At 22.1% G+C, this 26970-nt stretch overlaps 3 protein-coding genes across 3 annotated transcripts; 1 reads left to right on the top strand and 2 right to left on the bottom strand.

Moving 5' to 3' along the window:
• Positions 1-723: 723 nt before the first annotated feature.
• Positions 724-1966, bottom strand: PBANKA_1308200 (1-acyl-sn-glycerol-3-phosphate acyltransferase, putative; the record flags this gene model as incomplete). Its single annotated transcript, XM_034566660.1, has 3 exons — positions 724-774; positions 950-1563; positions 1750-1966. The coding sequence occupies 3 exons, from the start codon at positions 1964-1966 to the stop codon at positions 724-726; spliced, it is 882 nt and encodes a 293-aa protein (XP_034423235.1).
• An 852-nt stretch (positions 1967-2818) lies between these two features.
• On the bottom strand, positions 2819-4001 carry PBANKA_1308100 (calmodulin-like protein; the record flags this gene model as incomplete). The annotated part of the gene is made up of 3 exons (XM_034566659.1): positions 2819-2852; positions 3046-3392; positions 3759-4001. 3 exons carry the CDS (start codon positions 3999-4001, stop codon positions 2819-2821), a joined length of 624 nt encoding a protein of 207 aa, XP_034423234.1.
• Positions 4002-4532: 531 nt separating this feature from the next.
• On the top strand, positions 4533-26969 carry PBANKA_1308000 (conserved Plasmodium protein, unknown function; the record flags this gene model as incomplete). Its single annotated transcript, XM_034566658.1, has 14 exons — positions 4533-4828; positions 5057-5147; positions 5249-5278; positions 5510-5569; positions 5766-5987; positions 6233-6301; positions 6381-6569; positions 6846-8648; positions 8833-10957; positions 11122-25259; positions 25506-26276; positions 26435-26557; positions 26668-26767; positions 26908-26969. The coding sequence occupies 14 exons, from the start codon at positions 4533-4535 to the stop codon at positions 26967-26969; spliced, it is 20079 nt and encodes a 6692-aa protein (XP_034423233.1).
• Between the last annotated feature and the right edge of the window lies 1 nt (position 26970).

The following is a 26970-nucleotide window of genomic DNA, read 5'->3' as shown; positions in this document are numbered from 1 at the left end:
CTTTTGTTTGCTCGTATGGAACTTCATACTCGTGTTATTGTAGTATTACCTATATTCATCGTTTTTTTTTCAAACATTTCCAAGTATTTATAATTTTAAAATTAAATTTTCACCAAAAAAACACAAATAATTTTATTATTTATAATTTTGTTTATATATAAAACGTATTTTACCAATTTGCCAGTTAGCAATAACTTTTTATTGATTTTTTTAAATTTATATAATGGTTAAAATAAATGATAATAAATAAAAGTATTTTTTTTAGATAGAAAAAAATTTATAAATGAAATACAAAAATGAAATAAATTATCCACTGTTTTATTTAAATCATAATATTATCGCGTGATATTTTGTTCCAAAATATGAGAAATCGAAAAAAACCAAACTTATCATATTTTTTTATAAAATATAAAAACATAATGATTAATTAAGCCTAATATTTAAACTATTAACAATTAATTTTTATTAATGTCGTAGTGTTTTTCGTTTTTTTATTAGATCATATTTTAAAAACATATTTTGCATACACATAACCAAATGCTGGGTTATTATTTTATCATTTTTTTTAAATATTTGGTAAAGATAAAAAATTAATATAAATTAAATTGTCTTTTTATAAAAAATATTAAACTGTTTAAAATTTTGTATTGTATATATATAATGAAGTTGGGGATAGCCCATCAAAATATGTATAACTTTAAGGAAACATTAAAAAAAATGTTGTTATATACCCTGCTCTCGTGTTTGTGAAAATTCAGTTGCTAACTGATCAACCTGCAAATATAGCGCAAAAAAAAAGGAAAAATATATATCGTTCATTAAAATGGATATAATGCATTGAAATCCGTGATATTTGAAATAAACCTAATAATAGTATTTAAACAAGATATATAATAATACAAACAAAAGTACACATAATAATGTGCAACGTGTAATTATTTCGTCTTACATTTGGATCATAATCTGGAAATTCTTTAATCAAATCAAATATAATATTTCTGGTTTTATTTGCTAACTCTTCAACAGTCATTCCTTGGGTAGGGCGAAAAGGCTCGCCATAGGAAATATACATCGTTCCCTTATTAAGTAATAATGAATTTAACGGCCATAGTTTATTTGATCCATGCAATGCACATGGTAATATTTCCATATTATTTTCAATTGCAAATTTAAAAAATCCCATTTTAAACATTTGTAATTTTCCAGTACGAGAACGAGTACCCTCCGGAAATACTGCTATAGGAATATTCATATTAGTATATTCTTTAGCTAATTTCATAGCATTTTCTTTCGATTCTTTTTTTACTTCCCATCCTCCTTTTCCTTTACCAAAATGAATAGGGATTTCTTCAGCTAAAGTTAATAATTGCCCACAAATAGGTAGCTTAAATAATGATCCTTTACAAATAAATTTTATATTATACATAAACCAGAAAGCATTGATGCTCCATGGGTCTAGTGATGATAAGTGATTAGAAAACAATATTGTATTTGATGGATTATAATTTTTTTTTAATTTTTTTATTATTTTAATTTTCCAAAATGGATTAAGCAGGGAAAAAGCTGTACCAAAAAAATAAAAAAGTATTGTATACAATTATGCATTTGCAGGGACGCATTTTTACACACCAATACACATATAGATGTTTGAATAATATTCATATGTACACACACATGATTGTGTTAACAATGTAGTGCCTCTTATATATTCATAATATTTACACTAATTTGTTAATTTTGTTATCTTACCAAGACCCATAAAAAACTTAAAGGGGACACCAAATATAAACAATCTAAACGATCTACTATATAGCACTATTGGTAAAAATAAAAGTAAAGCTATTACATCAAACACAAAGGATAATGTAATCAGTAGGATTAATAAAGTGATAATGTAACCAGATATAAATACCCTAATCATACGGGAATTAGGTTTCTTTGTTTCATTTTTATTAACAGTTTCCATACTTTCTTAAATTTATTAAAATAAAAAAAAACATAAATCAAATAATATTAGCGATGCATTATATAATCAGCATTATAATTGTGTATACGCATGACGATAATCATAAATTAAAAATCCACGAAAAAAAATATAAACTAAATCATATGATGAAGGAAAATTGTAAATATTTCGTAATTAATTTAGCATCGATTACTAGCAGATAAACAAAAAAATGGTGCATATATAGTATGAACTTTTAACTTGCGTTTGAAATGAGAGAATGAGCAAATATATTGTTTATATCAAATTGGTTTTCTTTAAACGATGTATAGCAAAATTTAATCTATGCCAACATTATAACAAAAAATATAAAACAATTTTAAAAAGGGAAATAAAAATATGGAAATTTATGTAATAAACTATATCATGAAAGATGCATAATATATATAATATATAATTTATGTTTTTGCCATGAATTAAAGCATCATATTTTCATATTTTATAATTAAAAAGATACAAATAAATTATTATAGTTTATTGAATATTATAATTTATAATGGAACATATTTTTATTTAAAATTATTCATTAGTTTTAATAAGTTATTTTAATCATATATATCTAGTAAAAAAAATAAAAACGGTATAATTATTTACATAATCTGTTATATTATACAGACGATTAAATGTGTTATATTCTGTAATAACATATATATATTCATAATTTATTTATATTTTAATAAATACCTCATGCATATTATAAAGCAAATATATTTGCGTAAAAAAATATGTAATACATTAATGGAAAATAAATATTTTTATGTGTAATAATTATGCTAATATTTACATGCTTTTTAATTTACGGGATTATCGAAACTATACTTTTCCTGCTTTTTTGTGATTTTCATTTCTGTATAAAAAAAAAGTTAAAAATGTTAAACAAACAGAAAAAAAAACGAAATTAATGAAAATGCTCATTGATACAATGCATGGGTATATCTATATATGAATATACACAAAAATAAATGAATCATATACACATGTATATCGATACATTATATAATATTGCAATCTGATCATTTTGATTTGAGATATTTTTTAACCTATATTTTTGTATCCGATTTTTTTCATTATCTAAATATTCTTTTAAACAAATTTGTTTTTCTACTCCTGATTTATCTTCATATTTATCGCCAAAAATATCTTGGACCTCTAAATCCATTTTTTCTCTGCCAAATCGTACATATAATATTTGTAAAGTTTTTTCAACAGTTATATATCCATTCATTTCATAATCAAACATAAAAAACTGAATAATATTGTATAAGTCACTTGGAATTTGTTTTTTTTTGTCATTAACACATCTTAAATATAAAAAATAAATTTCATCATAATCTAAGCAGTTATCCATATTTTCATCAAACTCCCAAATCATTCTTTCAACTTCGCTCTATTAAATAAAAATGAAAACATATATATGTGTACGTGTATGCATATGATTATATGTATTTTTCTGTCGATAAAACGGCGTAAATATTTGGTAGTTATAAAAATTGCATATAGGTATGGACATATCATAATAGCTTTATAACTTTAAGTTCCCTATCGCTCTTTATGAATTATATTTTACATCTTATCATTTTTGTTTATATTAATAAAAAAAAGTTTAACAGTATGAACATAATGCATGACTACAAAAGGTCATACACAAATATTTTTTGGTTTGTGTACCATACTTTACATATTAACTATTTAAGGGTATATAAAAATAGTGCAAAAAATGATATATTTAAGAAAAATAATTTATTAAATTAACCTTAGAAATTTTGTAATTGTATTTATGCAAAATGTCATGAAGATTGCAGGATGATATCTTTCCTGTATTATCTTTATCCATCATTTTAAAGACTCTTTGTAAATTTTTCTTTTCGGTATTGGATATTTTTTTTAAGTTTTTGATGTCTAATGGTGCTATGTATCCATTTCCACATATATAAAAGTTTGGATTCTTTTCATTATTTAATTTTTCAATTATAGGTATATATGGTTTTTCATCCATTTTATCTTATTTTTATTTATTATAATATAGAGAGTGTATTTTTATGTAACATTTGTTATTGGAAGTTTTGTAATTATATGGAAGATATTTAATTTAGGTATTGAAAAAAAAAAGTTACTATACATTAAGTGTGCAAATTTTTAAAAATAAAATTAAATAAGTCTATTATAAAAACCGAAAAAAAATATAAGCATTTCTATAATTATTACATTGTATAAAAAATTATAATTTTTCTTATCTCTCATTTTACTATTTCCCCTTTTATTTTTCTACTTATTAAATGTATATTGTTTATTTTTGTATAACATACGTAATTAAAAAATGAAAATAAAAAATATCTTTATTATATATATTTAAGTATAGACATGCATATATAATACCCTTTTTCATCAAAGAAATTGTCTTATATTAAAATAAAATGGGATACATCTAAATTAAATAATAATAAATATGCATTATATTTTTTCCCTTTATCACTATTATTTTGTGCTGTTTTTTTTCTAAACACTTTTGAATATTAATGTTTCTGAAATGAATAATTTCAATATATTATCAGAAAATAATAACAATGTGGAAAAGTATGAGCATAATAACAATAATTTAAATTTTGATGATGATGATGATTTTTATTTTATAAAGCCTAGTGAATTCATCCAAAACCGAAGAAAAACATTAGAAGATTTTATTAAGAATAAAAATGATAATATAATAAAAAAAAATAATATAAAGGACAATATTACATGCTCCTACTTTGAAGTTATACCGAATATTGTTTCCTTTACATCTTATTCGCCTTTCAATAAATATGAAACTGTAGTATCGTTAAAGTAATTTATTCCTTTTATGATTATCGAAAAAATATATAGAGAATATTTATAATTGTTCCATAAGAGCATCAATCTGCATATGCCTACTTATTTTTTTGTGCACTCCTTTATAATTAACGAATATTTTGTGCAATTTTATAATAATAATAGTAATGATAATAATAACTTAGTCTGCTCTATTTATAATAAATACTAATATCAAAAATTTACCGAAAATTTATTTTTTAGAAACATTGATGGAAATGCGAAAAGTATACGGTTTGAATTGGAAAACAACGACACCTTTAAAGTATCTTATGTGTCAGACATAAAAAAAAAGGTAGACATATAATACCTCATTTGCATAACATAGACTCAAGTATATTGACAATACATGTATAATTAATATTTGTTTTCTTACTATTTGTCAAATTTATATAGGTTGCACCCGGTATGCTATTTACCTTTAAGGTTAGAAAATTAAGAAATGACCCGCATGTGCTTTTATGAGGAAGATAAAAAAAGCATTCATATCAAAATTTATACATCGTTTTTTATTTTGGGTTGTAATATTTAAAAAGAAATGTATTACTCCTATAAATTTATATTACTACAAAAATAACACATAAACAAAGCATTTTGATGTGATAATATATATTTAATGATATTTCATTCAAGTATAACTTTATTCTTTAAATTCAGATAATGTTTTATCCTAGATCATGTGATAATTATAATTATAACCTCAAAATATATTCAGAAGTATGATGCATTTTTACATGTCTTGTTTTGCATGTATACTAGAGTGTATAAGAAGCACAGTTGTTTTGCTGGCTTATATTTTATTAATTTGTATCTAATAACAAATTCTTACATTGTTATATAAAATGAGTAAAAAATATGTTATTAAAATACATTTTTTTAATTATATACATATATATTTTCTTTATTTTACCAGAATAAACTATTGATATTACCCATAAGGTGTGTGAATGATGAAATTATTTTGGATGTGCAAGATGAAATAATAATAAATGATACACCGATATACATAAAAGGGGAAAAGATAATAACAATAAAAAATATAGGAAAGTATGATAATAAATTTGAAGCTACAGTAAACCCTCCTTTTTATGTCAATTCGTGTATACACGAGCTTAAGAATGGAGAAATAGAAGACGTCAGTATATTAAAAAATATATGTTAAAATGTAGCTACAAATATAGATGTAATTAGTTATAAATCTATGCAAAATTGAAGTTTAAAATGCAAATTCAAGCACAATATTGATCTAAAACCATAAATATATTCTTCAAATTGTACTTAAAAATATGCATGAACCAGTATTTTCTGTAAAAATATATTCAGTCAAAACAAATTTACACTTTTTTTATACTATTTTTTCTCATTTACTTTTCCTTTTAGATTAAGATTGTATTCCTTCCAGTTGAAAATAAAATTTATGAAGATTACATTATATTTAGCTACGAAAATGTAAATTTATAATATATATATATACTTTTGGTGTTTCCATATGGGGATAAAATGAACCGTTAATACTTTTTTCTATTAGGGAGTAAGGACATATACAAAAATCCAGGGCAAAGGAATTATAGCTAATGTCGCCATAAATAATAAAGAAATTATCTCTGATGATATTTACATAAATGAGACAAAGGAAATCAACATTTTTATCAAAAATATGTCTTTCTTTTTGCTAAATTGGAAAATAATAAATTATAGGGTCTATGAATATAGATATGTATGTAAAAATTAGTAAACATACATAGCAGCTTAACCATCATTTAATGTATACATCTATGTGCGTATGCCTATGGATTTCATATATTTTATACGATATACTGAAATAAAATAAATAAATACAAGTAGCAAATATTAATATATCAATGATAATTATTATAAATATGATCATTATCATTTCAATATATATATATATATTGAAATGAATAACTAATAATATTATTTTAATTATTTTCCCTTTCTAATTGTGTACTTTATATTAATTATATATTTATAGAGCACCTTATCCGAGGATATAACCCAAGTTAACTTTGAAGAAAAAGATATAATTATAGATAAGACCTTTATTAGTGATAAGGATTTGATAGATGAAAATATTATAGAAAAAGGACTTTATATAAAAGAAGAAAATGAAGAATACGACAATTATAATAGCGATTATAGTAACAATACGAGCAAATATAAAGATGAGTATCATAGCATGGAAATTGAAAGCATGTTAAGTAGTGACGGAAATGTGGATATTATTACATCGTGTGAAAATGAAGAAAATGGAGAAACGGACGAAACAAAATATAGGAGTGACGAAAATAGCGAATTTTTTTTTAAAAAAGATGAGCCTTGTTATTATGAACAATCTGATAATAGCTTATGTTCATATAACAATAAAAGAAAGTTAAAAGAGTTTTTAAATATTTATCCTAAATATGGAAAGCTATATAATGATACAAACACAACAATGAATATATCATTTTCTCCGTATTTTGCATCATTTTATAAAATAGACATTTATTTATATATAAAAGGGTATAAAAAAAGAGAGAAAATAAGCGTATATTTAAAAAGTGTAACACCTAATATTATTATTCCAAATAACATACAAAACGTTAATAAAATTCTTATAAACACATATAAAGAAATATTGTTTGAACTAATTAATGACAGTGAGTATAGTGCTCCTATAAAAATTGAAAAAGAAGATGATTATTATAATGAATTTCTAATTCAGTTAAATGAATTTGAGATACCTAAGAAGTCTAAGCATTTATTAAAAATTATATATATGCCAAAAATAAGTGGTTCTAATAAAAAAAAATTTATAATTCACAAAAAATACACAAATGTTAAAAATGATCTATATATATCAAGCGAATGCATACTTCCAGATATATCATTTGACGAAGAAACAATAAATTTTAATACAATATCACACAGTTTTGAGTATACAAAGGCATTTAATATTATTAACAATTCGGAATTATCACTGCATTATTCATTAAATATACCAGAAGAATTTAAAAATGAAATAAAAATTATAGAAGCAGATAGTATTTTAAAAAGTTTTGAGAAGAAACAGATTTTAATAAAATTTTGTCCAAAACACATAAAAACATATAATTGCAATATCCAATTATTTTTATATGAAATTCAAAAATATAAAAAAGTTATTTCATTTTATGCAATTTGTGAAAAGGCAGAAATTATATGTGAACCATCTCTTATAAACATTGAATCAATGATTATAGATAAAAATTATAAAGAAGAAGTTAAAATTATTAATAAATCAGAAAATGTAGATGCCATGTATGAATTGTTCATTGATGAGAAAATAAATGAAATTTGTAATATAGATGTTTCACAAAAAACTGGAATCATAGAAAGAAATAAATTTAAATTTATTGATATAAATATAGAAAGCAAAATTATAGGATATATACTTATAGTTATTAAAATAAAAATATCTGGTTATGATGACTTTTTATTTTTAAATATAAAAGCTCTTAGCACTTGTCCTACTATAAAAATTATTCCTAATATAATTGATTTTAAAAAATGCGCTTGTCTAGATATAAAAGAAAAAACAATTGAAATAAAAAATGAAAGCCCTATTAGAACATTTATTAATTTGTCAAATGAATCATCTATTTTCAATTATTCAGAAAATAATTTTTTTATTGAATCTAATGAATCATTTTTTGTTAATGTATATGCAAAATGTTTAGAGACAATACAATATAATGATGTATTAAATGTGAATGTCCACAAAAAGGAAAATATTATGATACCTCTGAAAGCCCAAGTAAGTTATAAATTTATTATGGCTCATAATTGGTTGTCTTTAGTATAGTCCATTTTGTCTATTATTCTTTCTTGATTTATCCATTTCATCATAAATTTATATTATATTTAATGAATATGCACATTTTTTTTCTATTTAATTATTTTATTGATTTGTTCACAATTTATTTTTAAAACTGTCAAAGGGCATAGGATCGCCAATATTAATAAGTGAAAAATGCATAATTTTCGACGAAGTTCACACAAATAAAAAGAATTACCGTGAACTCATTATATTTAATAAAGGAATGAATGAAAGAAGTATATGTCTTGCTTTTGAATCCGAAAAAAACAGAACAAAAAAATCTGAAAATACTGAAATATTTGACATTTCTCCCAGAAATTTAACAATAAAAGGATGTAGCGAAATTGTATGTATTATAAGCGGATATAATAATAGAGAAGAAAAATGCGAAGACACTTTATATATATACGAGGATTTTGTAAATAAAAAAAAATCGTCGAATAATTTAAAAAAAATAAAAATATTAGCTAAGTTTGTCGATCCAGTGGTAGAAATTAGTGAAATTGAAAAATTTTTCTTTGACTTTGATGACCAAAAAAAATTTGAAAAGAGAAAAACTAGTACAATACAAGAGGAAAAGAAATGCAAATCCAAAATATTAGACGATTTGGATGAGATGGATAAATGTGAAAATGATGGGAATGAGATGAAAAACAATAATACAAAAATTGTATATATGAAAGATTTAAACAAATTGATGCAAGAAGTTGAAATAAAAAATCAGCAGAATGCGATTGTAAAGTTTGTATTATCTACAAAAGTGCCGTTTTATGTAGAATCTGATGTTATTGAACTGAAAAGTAAAGAGAAGAAAAAAATCCCCATATATTTTGATATTGATGTTATGAATACTAAAATAAATAATGTTTATGAAGAATATTTGATAGTTAATTTTTTTGAAAATGGAAAAAGACAAAAATATGAATTATTCGGTGAAACAATATATCCTAACATAATTATGAATAAAAATTTTATAGATTTTCAATATATTTTAAAAAATTTATTTGCACAAGAAACAGTAGAAATAAAAAATGTGTGTAATTTTAAAGTCTATTTTAAATGGTTTTTTGAAGAGAACAATCTTTATGAGGGTTTTAGGAACGTTTTTATGGTAAATCCAAGCCGAGGACATTTATTACCATTTGAAAAAAAACTAATAACAATAACATATAATAGTATAAATGACAATTATTACAATGTTAATATGTTATGTAGTGTTAAAAATGGTCCAGTGTATAGTTTGAAACTGATAGCAGGATATTCTGATATTAAATATACTATAAATAAGAAAGAATTGAATTTCAATTCCCATTACAAGGCCATAACTGAAGATATTATAACAATACATAATACTGGGAAAATTAAATTATATATAGAAATAATATATAGTATAAAATTTCCTTCCTTGCTATATACGAATGTAAACAATTTTTTTATTGAGCCTCATAATAGTAAAGATATTGTTTTTTATTTTACAGCTGGTATTCCATCAAATATAACTGAAAACATATTAATAAAAATTTGTAACTTTGAAGAAATTAATATAAAGTTAAATTCATATATTTTCTATAGTATATTAGATTTAAATGTTCATGACAAATTTGATGGAATATCAAATAAAACAGAATATGGTAAAATATGTAGCGAAAATTTATTAGAAGACAATAAGGAATACGAAATAACTTATGATTATAATAAAAAGGATGATTATTTAAAAAAAATAGAAAAATTAATGAATAATAATTCGGTTTTATTTGAGGGTCCAGCTTGCTATTATGAGAACCAGAAAAAGTTGCTAATTAAGAAGCTAAAAAAATTGTATCTTAATATTTTTTTGTCCCATAAAAAAAATATCCAAGAAATTTTAGACATATATTATTCCCGAACCAATGAAAATGAGGAAATTCAAAATGCAAACATAGGAAATATGGAAGCAAACTATATAGACAAAGATAATTCGGATATCCAAGGAGCGAAAGAAACTCATAAAATAAAACTTGACTTCCAGAATGATAAATTGAATTCAAAAAATATTCAAACAAATGATGAAGTTAATAATTCTGATGGAAATCAATTAAGTTTATCTAACGTTTCAAAACATAGATATGAAATTATAACAATTTTAAAAAAATATTGTTCAAAAAATCCTGTTGATAGCATATTTTTTGACTTGTTAAAATCGTTTATTTGTTCCCCAAAAAATGATAGTTATATCCTTGATACCTTTTCAAAGATGAAAGAATTAGGTAAGAATCCAACGCGATATTCTTTGAAAATGTTAAAGGCATATATAAGCGCATATGCTTGTGGGTATATATGTATATATATTTTTACATATATGTAGATATAAATATATTCACACACTATTGCGTCATTATTCCCTTTTTTTGTGTTCTACCAATTTTCTTAGTAAATTACGAAAAGCTATATTGCCACAGTTATCTAAGCAATGAAAGTATCTTAAAATATTTAAAAAGAGTTATTCTTGAAACTAATGTAGAATTAAAGGAATATTATTTAGATGGAGGTAAATTAATAATTAACGAAGAGAAGGAATATGTTATTAATATAAAAAATATAAGCAATGATAAAATAAATTTAAATTACAATTTGAAAGAATGCGAAAATAATGATATAATATTAGTAAATTATCCTAGTGAAATTAATAAAAATGATTCTGCTCATTTTAAAATTAAAATTAAAAAGAATTCCTTAGAAGAAAAAAGTTTTATTGAAAAAGTGTATATATATTTAAACGACAACAATTATTACACTGTTAACGTAAAATTTGATTATGTAGTTCCTGACATAATGCTGTACTATAATCAAATAAGATTTGAAGAAATTGAAGTAAAAAGGTGTTTATGTAAAATAAACAGATTAATAAATACAAAAAATGTTAATATAAAATTTAAAATAAAAAATATAACATTTTATAATAAAAAGTTAGAATATTGTCATTTAAAAAAAAAGACACAAATATTTATAGCACCGACTAAAGGAATAATTAAAAATAATTCGTTTTTAGATATTAAAATATTCTTTGAGCCGTCAAAGGTGTATAAAAATGCAAAAGTATGTGTTGAAATTTTTATTTATCATTCAAATATTGTAAAAACGTTAGATATATATTTAAATAGTATAAATGATAATATTGTAGTAAATCCTCATGAAATAACAATTAAACCAATTTTACTTAATAGTGGATATATTTATGAAAATATAAAAATAAAAAACTTGAATAACTATTCTAAAAATTTACATATATATAAGATCGATAACTATTATAAATACTTAGAAAGTTTTATATACGACATTTTAGTTATCCACAATCATATATATATAGAAAAAAATGATGACAAGGAATTGTTTTACACAAATTTGATATACTATTTAATAGAGATATATAGGGAAAAAATTGATAAAATAAAAAAATGTAGTAAGATCGAAATAAATGGGACAACAGAAGATTCTCGAAATTGTGGAATTGAAGAAGATAAAAATGAAAAGTTAAAAATCAGCAGCAAAAAAGAAGTTTTATATGATGCTGAGAAAAATGAGGAAAAACAAAAGATAGTACTCCAAAATGAATTAACCACAGATAACCAAAATGTTGGAAAATTGGAGAAAATTAAAAAAGATAAAAAGACAAAGGAAAAAAACTCCAAAAAGGCGAATAAAAAAAAAAACGAAAAGACGACACACCTTAACGAAACAAAAGATATAGATATGTTAGTAAATTTATTTTCCGGAAAAAAATACGATTCAAATGAATTAATTATAGATACAGAAGATGAAGAAAAGAGTATTAAAATATTAGAAAATAAAATTATGATATTAGAAAAAATAATTATAAAAAATCAAGTTAAATATAATTATTTTGAAGAGTATTTAAAAATAATAAAAAGAAAAAAGAAAAAAGTAATAGTAAAGAATAATTATTTAGTTATTTGCCCCAAATATATTAATCACACAAAATTTGGAAGACATTTACTTAACATGGATAATTTGAATTATTCTAAAATGGAAAATGAAAAAGGTGAAAAAAACAAATATGATAATAAAATTTTGACAATTAATAAGATAATTAAATGGTGTAATGAAATTTATGAGAAATATAATTATCCTACAGATGTAAAAAATTACTTTATTAAATATGTGATTTATGAACAAAATTGCAATAATCCCGTTATAAAAAATCGTATAAAAGTACTTGACCAGTTTGCTAGTGATAACCGAAAAATTAAAGGAGACAGGAAAAGTTCTATTTCGAAGGAAAATAATATAATAAAATATTATATTAGTGAAGAGTTAAATGTTTTAGAAAAAACTAATGATGAAGAAAATGGTGTAAAAAAAACAATAAATAGTTATATTACCAAAATAAATGACATTGGGAATATAGACAATATAGAAAATGAAAAAACAAATCCAGATTTCGAAAATTCGAAGATAAATGATAAGAAAACAAATAAAAAGTTAATAAATATTGATAAAAATACCTTAAAAAGGAAATTAAATGTAAGTGCTGTAAAATCAAAAATAGATAATAAGCATACATCTTTAATCAGCAATAAGGGAAAAACTAATAACAACAAATATATGAATATTACGAAAGAACAAAATGAATCGATGAATAATAATGGAGAAAAAACAGTTTTCAATAAGTATAATTTAAAATACAAATTAAAATATTTGAATTACTTTTATCAATTTTCACTTTTACATGACGAAATGTTTATTAATGATTTAAAATATTTTTTAAAAATAACTGGTTCTGATACGAAAAAACAAAAAAAAAATGAAAATAATACTAAAAAAAAAAGTATCTCACTAGATTTATTTGAAAACATTTTAAAAAAAATGTTACTTTCTCCATTTTATATTGACGATGTTGTCTTTTTTTTTAAAAAAAATAATTATATAAATTTAGACATGTTTTTTAAAGCGTTTTTAAAAACATTTGATGGAAACATTCACATAATTTATTTGAACCCATTAGAGAGTTATGAAATTTTTTTTTCTAACATGCCGAATTATAAGGAAATAGAAAAAAATGAAAATAATTTAAAAAGTACTACCGAATTGAAAAAAAGGGAAGGCGAAACAAATCATCAAGCAAAAGAGAAAAAGAAATACAATAATGAAATTGGTGATAACAAGATAAACAATCTAAACGATGGAGGGAAAATAAAATTTTTTTATGAAAATTTATTAAAAAAGTACCAAATAAAAATTGAGCAAAAATTAAAAGAAAAAGAAACATTAGAAAAAATAATAGAAATATTATATATAGATGTAAATATTAGCGATGAAACAAGTATTCTATCAAATCTTAATAGTAATGAGAAACAAAAAATACGTAATTCGAAGGTACCAACAAATATATTATTAAAGGATCATAGTGAAAAATTATATTATAAAGAAGTAGAAAAAGACGGATTATCACAAACTAAGGAGCTAAGTTCATATAAATTACAAAAATGTCTTAAAAAAAATGAACAAAAATACTTTGAAGAAAATGACGAAATAACTTATAATACATATGTAGATGATGCTGAATGTTTAGAAGAAGTGGAAAATATTCAGTGTCTTATTGTTGAAAAATTATATAAATCCCTATTAATTTTTCAAAAAGAAAAAAAATATAAAATGTCTAAACAAATACTGAATTATTTAACTGTATTATGTATTAAACGAAATGAGGGCATCGCCAATCAAATTATTAAATACAATAAAAAGGTTAGCAAAATTAATAATTACATAAAAAACGGACGTTACATGGATTGTTTATCATTTTATAAAGAATTAAAAAATATACTTTTGAATTTAATAAAAGAATATTCAAAAAAATATAATAACATTTTACCAGATTCATTTGAAAATGTTGAAGAAGATAACTTCATGGATTTATTAACAAATAAAAATAATAATGACAACAGTATTAATAAAGAAATAAATAAAAAAGAAGGAAAAAACAAGTTCCTAAAACAATTCAAGATAAAAATTAGTGAGAATTTTATCGAAGACTTATGTAAAGATGAAATAAATTTGAAAACTTCAGATAAAAATTCATCTAATACTAGTATACTATCTAATGAAATAAAAATGGATGAAAAAAATAATATTAATACAAAATATGAGAAAAATATGAACGAAAAGATAATTGATGAACAAATAGTAAAAGTTAAAGATTCATTAGATATTAACTGCAATAAGATATATAAAATTGATAACCAAAATAATGGGGGGAAAGAGGGAAATACCAGGACTATAATTAATACAAATAACGAGCTAATAAAGTGTGTGTGCCAGGAGTTTTTCCAAATGAATTTCACATTTTTTTTTATAAATGACGAAATAAATTTTAGAAAAAAAAATATTCTTAAAGATATTTCCAATTTTATTCAATATAATGATGTAAAAACATCTGCATACTTTTTTGATATCAGTGAACCTCAAATTTATGATACGTTTAATCTACGAAACTTTATTCAATCCAAAAAAAAATTAGAAAGATACGAAATGGAACTTTATATTGATAAAGACGGGGAAGAAAAATTAAATGAAAAGAAAAAGACAAATTTTAGAGAAGATCAAGGGTATATTTCCCGATCGGTTCTGAACGAAGTAAAACATTATATTAAAGGGAAAAGTAAAAAAGAAGAAACCACAGGAAAAGTAGATTATAATAATGTTGAAAAAGGTGAATCTATAAACAAAGGTGAAAAAAACAATATAAAAACCACGGAAAAAATAAAGCATAATGAAGAGAATGAAAAAAAAAACAAAATAAATAGCGTAAAAAGTGTTGGTATTGAAAAAAACATGATAAACAAAAAGAGAAAAACCGGAATAAAATACGCAGATAAAAAAAATAAAATAATAATACAAAATTCTAATGAAAATCCTTTTATAGAAGAAAGCTATGATGAAACATTGGAGAAAAATAAATATGAAATAAAAGATGAATATGATTATATTTTTTATAATTTGAGTAATTTCCAAAATTCAATTGAATTAATTGATAATAAAAAAAATGATAAAGGGCAAAGTGTAATTGAATTTTTACAGATAGACACATCTTATGATCAAAAGGATGAAATAAGGTATAAAAATATTACTAATATAATGTTAGAAAAGAATAACTGTACAGAAATGTATGTAAAAATTAATACATGCAAAATAGTAAACATAAAGAAGAAAATATGCTTAATAGATATATTAGGAAATTATATCTTTTTAAATATCTATATTATAATTGATAAACCTAAAATATATTCTAATCCATATTTTATATTTGGTAACAATGTTTCTATAAATAATATGAAAAATAACTGCTTTATAATATCTAAAAATTTGTACAATTTTGACAAAGTTTTAATCGGAAAAAAATTATCAGCATTTAATGATATCATTGATTTGGAGTTATGTGATGAAAATAAAGAATATTTGAACGAATTTTTAAGAAAATTCGAAGGTATGCAGTTATCTAAATTTAATTTAAGGAAGAATAAAAAGGAAAACGCTATTATGCCTTCAATAAACAATAATGAAAGAGGGTTTGGTCAATTGAAGCATAATTCTAGTAATATAGATATTTATAAGCATTTGTTTAAGCATTTCCAGGTTATGAACTTATTTAATTCTTCTCATTTTGATTGTTTCGTTGAATTATCATTTGAAAATATGAAATACGCAGGTGAAAATGATAAGAACGAAATTAGCTACATAAATATCAATTGTAGTGATAGTAATAACATTGAAAATTATCTTGTACACAATGACTTTTATGTATATCCAAGGCGATTTTCCATTCCATCAAAGAAATACAAAAAAATTATAATACTATTTTTGCCAAAGACGTATTGCTTTTTTGAGGAAAAATTGTTATTATATATATATTCGATAAGTGGTAAAATAAATAGAAATAATGTAAAAGAAAAAGAAGTAATTTTAAAAAATGATAAAAGTGATATGCTGAAGGATAAGACAAAACATGGTTCTTTGTTAAGTACTAATGATAATGGGATTAAAAACTATATAAGCATGTATAATAAACAAAATGATAATTATCTGTATGATGTATTTTCTTTGGTTTTAAAAGGAGAAGGAATAAAATGCAACTTGGAAATTGAGCAAAACTATTTAAATTTCCATAAAATACTTTTGAAATCTATTCAAAAAAAAACAACATATATAAAAAATAATAGCTATTGTGATATATCGTGGTTTATAGATCCAAATGATTTAAAAGATGATGATTTATTTCTACATATTAATCCCATGAAAGGAAAACTATCACCAAATGAAAAATCTATGCTAACAGCAACAATTAATACGAACAATGCTAATGTTATAAAAAAAGATATTAAAATTAATTATGTTGAAAAAGAAAAAAAAATAGATAAAAAGCGAAAAAAAAATAATAATATGGTATATTTTGTTCCTTTAAAAATTGAAGCAGAAATTTGTAAATCTTTTAGTCAAATAAGTTATGAAATTGTTGAGAATAAAAAAGACAATCAAGCAGATATCCTAGAAGAGTCTCAAAAATGTAGTGATGATGAATATGGTGCCCGTATGATTGAAAGATATAAAAGGGCAAGTATTTTTAATAATATAAGTTTTTTAAAAAGTAAGTATTCTCAATCAAATAACAAGGAAACAGAAGATGTAATAAAAGCAAGTGATATCAACTTGAAATATGTTAAGGTAAATGAAGCAAAGATCTGCTTATTTAAAATAAAAAATACAGGTAAAGTTAAGATTTCCTTTTTTGTGGAAATAAACGAAAATAATTTCCTAAATTTTGCATATATTGATAAAATAAGTGATACTATAAATTCGAATGAAACAAAAATTATAAAGTTAAAATTAAAATCGTCTAAAAAAATTAAATTTGAAAAATTTCCACTAGTTATTCATATATATGACATAGAAAATAATTATCTACATCAATCTTATAAATATTTGCTTAGTGTAAACTTTGATTATAATTATTTTAGAATAATTCCATCTGTGATTAATTACGATGTTGTGGAAATTAAAAAAGAAGAAAAAAAAATTTTTAAAATAATTAATGATGGGTATTTTGATTTTAAATATGACATAAAATTAATAAAATTTAAAATAAAAAATAAAGAAAATGATAAAATAATAAAACAAAATTATTTTGAAGAACAAAAGAAAGAAAATAGACAAAATAAAGCCGACGTAAGCCCCTTTACTATTTTTCCTATAAACGGCATAGTAAAATCAAAAGAAGAGCAAACTGTAACTGTACTTTTTAATTCTTCTGAAGAAAATTATTATAAATATATATATTTTGTTGAGATTGATAATGTTTTGCTTGATGTGAAAAAAACGGTAAAAAATGTTAATCACAAAAAAAACAATGGGGAACAAAATAAATATAATGGAATAATGCAAATATTGGCATCATCTGTTAAACCGAGTATATCTTGTGATATTAAAAACATTTTTGAAGAAGTATTAGTTTTAAAAAACGTAGAAAATTGCAATAATTTTTTAGGGCAATTTTTAAGTAAAAATAGTTACTACAATATTGATGAAAATACTTTGTATTATAAATATTCTTACGTCAATGAGCCCAATAATGAAAGAATAAAAATATCAAATATATCAAATGTAAATGCTTATACTAAGATTGAACTAAAGGAAATCGATCGTTTAAATGATGGTACTAATGATAGTAACAATAAAGGGAATGATGGAAAAAAATATATACAGAAACACCAAATGGAAAAGAGAAAAAATTCATCATTTGGGCATGGTAAACAACCTATCCAGCATTATCTAAGAATAGACGACAGCAATTTTGTAAAATCAAAATGGAATTTTACACAATTTATAGAAAGTAGTCATAATAATAGCAATGTTCTAGATTATGTTACTATTGAGCAAAATAAAATTTCCATTTTCCAAACTAGCACTGTTTTAACTCGTTATCAACACAAATACGTAGATATATGTTTTTATTCAAATCAAATAGCATGCAAAAAATATATAGTAAATATATACCTTGTCAATTCTGAAAATAGATTATGTTTTAGTTTTTATATTAATGTAGAATTTTTTTTGCCCTCTATTAATTTGATAATGCCAATCAGCTTATTGAGACAACAACGTGATGATAAAATTATTGACTTAGGAAATATTCACATAAACAGTATAATTTCATTTAAAGTAAAATTGAAGAATTCTTATAAGTATCCAGCGTTTGTTAAAGTTTTTTTTACAAGTCTAAACACTTCATTAGAATGCATAGACAATAAGGGAAAATCGGAAAATGGGTCAAACATAAAAAAAGGAAAAGAAATATTATATAATAAACAAGAGAACAACTTAGAATCTAATAAATGCATGATTCTTGATGAAGAAAATAATGAAGACAATAGGGAACAACTAAATCGAACAGAACAATTGAAAGATGAAGATAATTTTAATAAAATTGATGATAATGTAAAAATTAATAGCGAAAGTAGTGATCTAAAAATAAAAAATAAAAAGAAAGTTGAAACAAATGATAAAAAATTGACAAAAGAAAGATCTAAAGAGTCACATTTAGAAGATAGAGAAATGATTTACAATGATATGTGTATACCTAGCAAAAAAGACATATATAATATCTCAAATAATTATTGTCTTTTTAATAATATTACAGATAATATATTAGTAATGAACAAAAATAATGTTACTTATTTTGATTATAATAATGTGAAAACTGATATAATATATAAAAATAAAAAAATAAAAAAACAAATGGTTAATATAGGATATCTCTATTACATAGGAAATCGTAATTATGTATTAAAGGAAAATGATGTGGCATATTTTAAAATAAAAATTGATAAAAAAAAAATTAAAAATGAAATAAAAAATAAAAAGATGAAAAAAATAGAAGCAAATAATAATTTAAATGGAGTAAAACATGAAAGAACTGAAGAAAACAATGACAAAGAAAAAAACATGAAAGAAGCATATAATCATAAAAGCACAATGGAAAATTGTTTAATAGGGTGTCTAGGTGAAAAAGGAATATTAGGAAGCATAAGCATTAATGTACTACATAATAATTACGAATTTTATAATTTAAAATTCTTGGGAAATATTATAGAATCCAAAAATTATTGGAACTTAGAAAAATTGAAAAATGGAATGAAAAATGTGTATAAGAATGATAATATATATATTTTTAAAAAACATATAAATTTTGATTTAATACCAATAAAATATAACAATTTGTTTAAAATATTTTATATAAATGAAAATGATTATTCTTTATATTTTAATATCGAGTTAGATAAAAAAATGAAAAACTTCTTTAAAATTGAACCTTTAAATGGTTTAATACCAGCAAATAGTTCTTTTATATTTTACTTGCATATTGACATAAAGGAATCTGTTAACTTAGTAAAAAAGGAAATATCTTGTAAATTTTCCTTGACCCCATTTAATATTAAAGAAAAAAAAAATTCAAAAATAAAAGAAAGCACTGAAGTATTTGATGATTCTTTATACATAAGTTTAGTATCTGAAGAAATAAAAGTGTCTTATAACAAAAAAAAAATATTTTTTAAAAATATAACATACTTTAATTATTCTCAAAATGAATTGGTATTAGAAAATTTATCAAATGTAAAATTATTTGCAGAGTTAAATATTATACCTTTAGACGAATCAGACGATATAACGAATGTGTATTCATTTACTTCTTTTAAAGAAAAAGATATTATTTCATTATTAAAGAAGAAAAAGGGCAATGTATTTTGTTCATTAAATGAGAATAAAGAAAATGAGATAAATTATGTTGATTCTTTAACTTTAGACAATAAGGAAACTATTAATATAAAAAAAGACTTGGAAATTGCGGAAAAACAAAAATCTTTGGATTGTGATAAAAATTTTAATGCTACAAATTGTATTGAAAATGAAAATGAGAATAAGCCTATCCATGAATTTTATTTGACGAGGTATGGTTTTAATGCAACTGATTTGGGGGATGACGCAACAATAGGAAAGATTAGGCCAATAGAGCCAATTAGAAACAAAAATAAAATCATTAAAAAGTTTATATCGATTAACGGAAAGTGTAAGAAAAGTATATATATTTATTTCTTTCATTATATTTATAAGAAAAAAATTGATGCTTTTCTTCATATAAAAATAAAATATTATAATGAAATAAAAATACCAATTAATGTTTCATTTGATAATTATGGTGAAAGCGATGTACTTCTATTAACTGATTTTATGTCTAATGAAAATTTTAATAAAATCAGTTCATTTTCCCGTCAAAAAGAACAAAATAATAAACTTTTAATAATAAATCGAGGAATATTAAATAAAAACCATCGTTTTCTATACATATTAAACTTATCAAATAAAAGTTATGAATACTTTTTTGAAAAGTGCAATGAAAGAGATGAGCATGGTGCTAAAACTAGTGATGAATATTTATACACAAAGAAATATATGATTGATGGATATAAGACAAATAGTAGAAATAGTAATAATATAGAATGCGTTAATTCGAGGGGAGTGATAAAAGAAGATAATGTTTGTCCAATAAAATTTTTGTTCAGCATATTTAATTCGAATAATTATAAAGGGGATTATAATTTTTATCTAAATGATAAAATAATAAAAAAAATCGGATTTGAGATGAAAATAATTGAACCATTGGTATTCTTTAATACTTCTTCTATGCATATAAATAATTTAATAGTTGGAAAACTATATTGTTTCATTTTTTATATTATTAATTTCGATTTAATGGACATAAATTTTGAATTTGATAAAAATTCATATAATTCATTCAACAACAAAAAGGAAACAATTAAAATTATTCCATTTAAAGGAGTTATAAAATCGTGTTATAGAAAAAATAAATGCCTATTTAAGCATATAAATAAATACAATCATAATTTGGGACATGACGAATATAATAACAAGGATGAACTGAATGAAGAAATTTCGACATCTTATAATTCGAATGATATATCAAATATTTCACGTGAAAATAATTATAATGAAAATTTTGTTTCTTATTATAATATAAAGAATAATGAGATAAAAACAAAAAAAGACAAAATAAAACTAAAAGTAAAAATGAATTATTTAAGAAGAGAAAATAATAACATCAATAATGACCATAGTGATACACATTCTTCATTTACATCGTCAGAAATGTCAATAGTATCTTCTGATTTTAATTGCAATATACTAAATAAAGAAAAAAAAAGGTATATTAATAACAATGATGATGATATTGAAAATAGACTAGTTTTACATAAACAGGAAATATCAGGAATTCCTAATAAATGCGGTTTAGAAAATATGGAATATATAGATAGGCATTCCGAATATAATAGTGAATCATCTATTTATTTCTCAGATTATGATATTGAAAATAGTATGGATAATGATGACCATAATAAAGACACCAATTTCCTTGTTGACTACTATTTGAAAAATGTAGATGCTAAGTATAGAGAAAAATTTAAGAAAGAAATAAAAGATAAATATTTAGGAAAAGGTAAATATAAAAAAATAAAATTATTATTTAAACCACATTTGGAACAATTTTATAATTTTAATTTATTGTGTAAAGTGAATGCAAAAGAAGAACCAATAACGTTGAATTTTAAAATGCAAGTTAGCAAGATAAATATTAACTGTTATATAAACACTTTTGACAATGAACAAATTCATCTAAATTTGGAGGATCTCATATCAAATGGAGAAAGAAAAAGAACAAAACAAATGAAAAATACGACAGATGATAAAATTATTGTATATAGCACATTAGACTTTAAAGAAATATTAGTTGGAAAAAAAAGAGTATCAAATATAATTATAGAAAATTTGGGTGATTTTGATATAGTTTATAAATATCATATACAAAAAAAAGATGATTATGTTTCTATAAAATATAATAGTAATTATATTAAAAAAAATTCATCGCCTTTTATTTTATCTGTTGAATATAAACCTAGATTTGCTGAAACATATGAAAATTATTTAATTCTTAATATAGGGGATTATTACTTATTAAATTTTAAAATATGCGCTGTTTCAACCAATCTATTAATTAATTTCTCATTCCACAATTATGATTTTGGTAATGTTATTTTGTTTCCAAATGTGTGTAAAAATAAAAAAAACATGAATGAAATTATGCCGAAAGAAAATTTTTGTAATGAAAATTTTTCGTCTTCTAATAGCTCTATGTCTTACATAATATCTACATATAAAAATAATAAGAAAAAATTAAAGAAAGAAAAAGCAAAAGACGCAAGCACTTTGAATTGGAATGGAAATGAAAACCAACAAACTAATAATGAGTTTAAAAAGGTATCCCCCAAAAAACAGAAGGCCAAAAAAAAACATATAATAGATAAAAAAAAAGAAAAAATGGATAATAAATACAATGAAGAGGCAGATAAAAATGAATCGAAAGAATGCGAAGAAACTAAAGCACGTGAAAATACAACGAAATTCCCAAAGATGGATAAATATCACAAAGACGTAAAAAAAGCAAAAGATACACAAAAGGAGCATACTAATAAGAATGATACCTTAGAAAAAGCAGATAAAATATGCAATTTTAATGATATAAAAAAAGAAAAAAAAAATGGGATATTTAACAATGCAATGGAAGATATTAAAAATATAGATGATGAAAATGAATTTATATATAATGATATAAATGTACTATCCGAGGAAAAAGAAAATATAAATTCTTCACAGGCGAAATTAATTATTAGCAATAACAGTGACGAAGATTGCTATATTGAATACGAATTGAATGAATGTTATTTAAAAATACTAAGCATAAATAAAAGAATACATTTAAAAAAGAAAAGTAAAATAACAATTTTGATTTTATTCTCACCCAACGAAGAAAAGACATATAATTATAAAATTCCATTTAAAATAGTTAGTGATGTAATAAAAACTATTTACATATCTTTTACAGGGACAGCTAGTAATTTTAAATTACCATTTTCATGTAATAATTCAAATGAAATAAATTTTAAAGATGTTCAAGTGGATAAAGAATGCATTAGTAAATTTACTCTTTGTAATAAGAATTTAGAAGATATATCTTTTAATATATTAAATTACAAATATTTAAAAAGAAATTATCTGTATTTTCCTAATTTTGATAATAATGTTTTCCATAGTTTAAAAAAGAGAGAAAAAAGAACATTTGAAATAAGATTTTGTCCTGAAAAGTATATAAACACGTATATGCCTTTATATTTAAATATAAGTTATAAAGATAAGACAATACCTTACAGTTTAACAAGCATTAAATTAAATAGTGTGTGTTATAAAGTGATTTTAAAGGAGTGTATGTTAACTTTTAATAAAATGGAAGACAATTTCGGCGATCCAAAAGAATCAGGTGAAGGTGATGCTATTAATTCGGATAAAATATTTCGAACTGAGGTAAATTTAGATAATAACCAACTTGATGAAATTAAGGAAAAATTATTTAAATATCATAAAAATAAAAATAATATAAAAAGTCGAAAAATTGAATTACATAATATAGGAGATATGAACGCGCAATTTTTAGTAAACTGCCCTGAAAAGTATAACAAGTATTTATTTCTATATCCTAAAAAAGGAATCATTTTTTCTTTCAACTTAATAAGAATATACATGTTTATAGACATGGATTTAGTAGATAAAGATTTATATATTAATGAAATATTTATTGAGTTATTCCCTAAATTTAATGAAATTAATAGTAAATTATTTTTAAATATATTTATTAATTCATATTCTAATATGATACAAAATAAGATTATGTATATGAATAGGTTAACGGCAAAAGCAGAATTAACTAATACCCCAAATGATAAGAAAACAAAAAATTTAGACATATATAAAATTAAAGAAACAAGAACAAATGAAAATGTTGATGATTATAAGGATAGTGCAGAAGATTGTAATATGGAAAAAAATATTAATGTATTTTCACTAAAAAACGAAACTATTATTACATTTTTAACAGATATAAGAAGAAAAATATGTAAAACAATAGATATATATAATGAAACTGAATCTAACTTTAAAATTAAATATAATTTTTTATCGAATGAACATAATTTCTTTTCTGTAATTCCATTGAAAGACTCAATAAAAGCTAATGATAGTGGATCACTTCAAATAATGTACCATCCATTATTTGTTCAAAAAAAAAACAAACATACTAATAATTATCATAATACGTTATGTGTAAAATATTTAAAATATTCAAAAAAAATACATCATATATCCAAATTGATCGTTTATTATCCTAAAGATGTTATAAAAAATTATACTTTATTGGGGTATTCAGATAATATCTCTTATGAGGAACAAGTTACTTATAAATTAAATTCTAAAACTTTAAATAATGCATCTATAAAAATAAAAAATTGGATAAATGAAAACCAAAAATTGCTAATTTCTTATCATGGATGTGACAAAAATTTGAATCCAGCAAATAACGATATGTTGTTTTTCTATGTAAGCGAGCATAATAGAGATTCTTAGTATACTATATTATATAAAGTATACAAATACGAGAAAAATAGGCATGCTAATAATGTAAACATCAAAATGAGAATGAGAAACGTTAAAGTTGTTCGATTATTTTCGAAATGCTGATAACCCCAATATATTACATAATATAGTTGCCCAATTAGTAAAATATATATTAAAAAAATATATAAATCAAATTTTAATTACATATTTTATTTTTTATTTTATCAGATACAAAATACGCTTTATTTAAACACCAACGAAGAAAAAAGCTTACCATTTAAATTGATCTCATTAAAAGAAGGCATGTATTATATAATGCTTGTTTTTTCAAATGATAAATATGAAGATGTGTATAAAATATTATTACATTTTGAAATAGTAAAATCTGATTATATTTCTACAAAAATAATAAATTCGAATAAAAAGGAAATATTAAAAGAAACAATTTTTATTTATAACCCTTTAGACGAAAATGTAAAAGTAGATGCACTGATTGATTATAAGTATGTGTTTTTTGATAAATCTATAATTCTTGAAAAAAAAAAAAACAACAGTATAAATTTATACTTTTGTATAGTTAAAAATGAATCATCTAGAAATGTAATAATTTCTTTTAATAACAAATTAATTGGGAAATATAATTTTAAGTTTATTTTAAACATAAATATAAATGATTTTGAGGAAACATTTTATTTTAATACTGATCTGGGTTCTACTCAAATAAATGAAATATCATTTAAAAATGTGTGCAACCGAAAAATTAATTATGATGTAATTATAGAAGATTATGATGAAAAAAATAAAAGCTCAAAAGAAATATTTCAATGCACAGAAAAAACAATAAGCATGAAATCTATTGACACTGATACATTTTTAAAAAATCCGGATTCTAACGTTTTATTTGATAAAATTAATTTAAACATTATATATAACCCCCCTGATATTAAAACAAACAAATATATTTTGAAGCTCACATCTAAAGAAGGAATCGTTTACAAGGTTAATCCACCAAAAGACAATTTTATAAATAAAATAGTTATAAAGACACAATGTAGAAAAATTTAATATCCTTATTTACACTTATTTCTTAATATGTATATAACCATACTTGCATGGATCTCCATACATTTTTAAATGATTCATTTTCCTTTTATCAGAGTTTATTAATAGGAAGAACTGGATTCCCAAAACCCAGAGGACCGATCTTTTGCTCATCACAAAAAACAACTTTCATTTCTTTTACAAATCCATTTTTTCAAATGAAAGAATTCTTTATAAAAGTGATAATATAGTTTTAACAGATTGAATAACAATAATAGCTAAAATATTTTTTTGGAATACTATATATAATGATTATACTATAATTCATTTCTCTTTCCTTTTTATATAGGCGGATGAGCAATTTATAGTTTCTTTTGAGAAAATAAAAATAGAGGGGCGGAAAACAGAGAAAATCCCAATAAAATGCACTGCAACAAATGCTATATCTGGTTAATATAAATATATAAAGATCGCTTTATAAAATAGCTATATATATTATACATACAACAATAAAATTAATAAGGGCTAGCAAATCTTTAATATATGTAATTTTTAATTTTTTTTGACATTTTTGTTTTTGGTTTTTTAGGAAAACTTGTGATTAAATCAGAGGATGGCGTTGCATGGATGTATTATTTAACTGGACAATAAA

The sequence above is a fragment of the Plasmodium berghei genome, assembly GCF_900002375.2.
Source record: "Plasmodium berghei ANKA genome assembly, chromosome: 13".
Lineage (NCBI taxonomy): Eukaryota > Apicomplexa > Aconoidasida > Haemosporida > Plasmodiidae > Plasmodium > Plasmodium berghei.
This window is presented reverse-complemented; position numbering and strand designations above follow the sequence as displayed.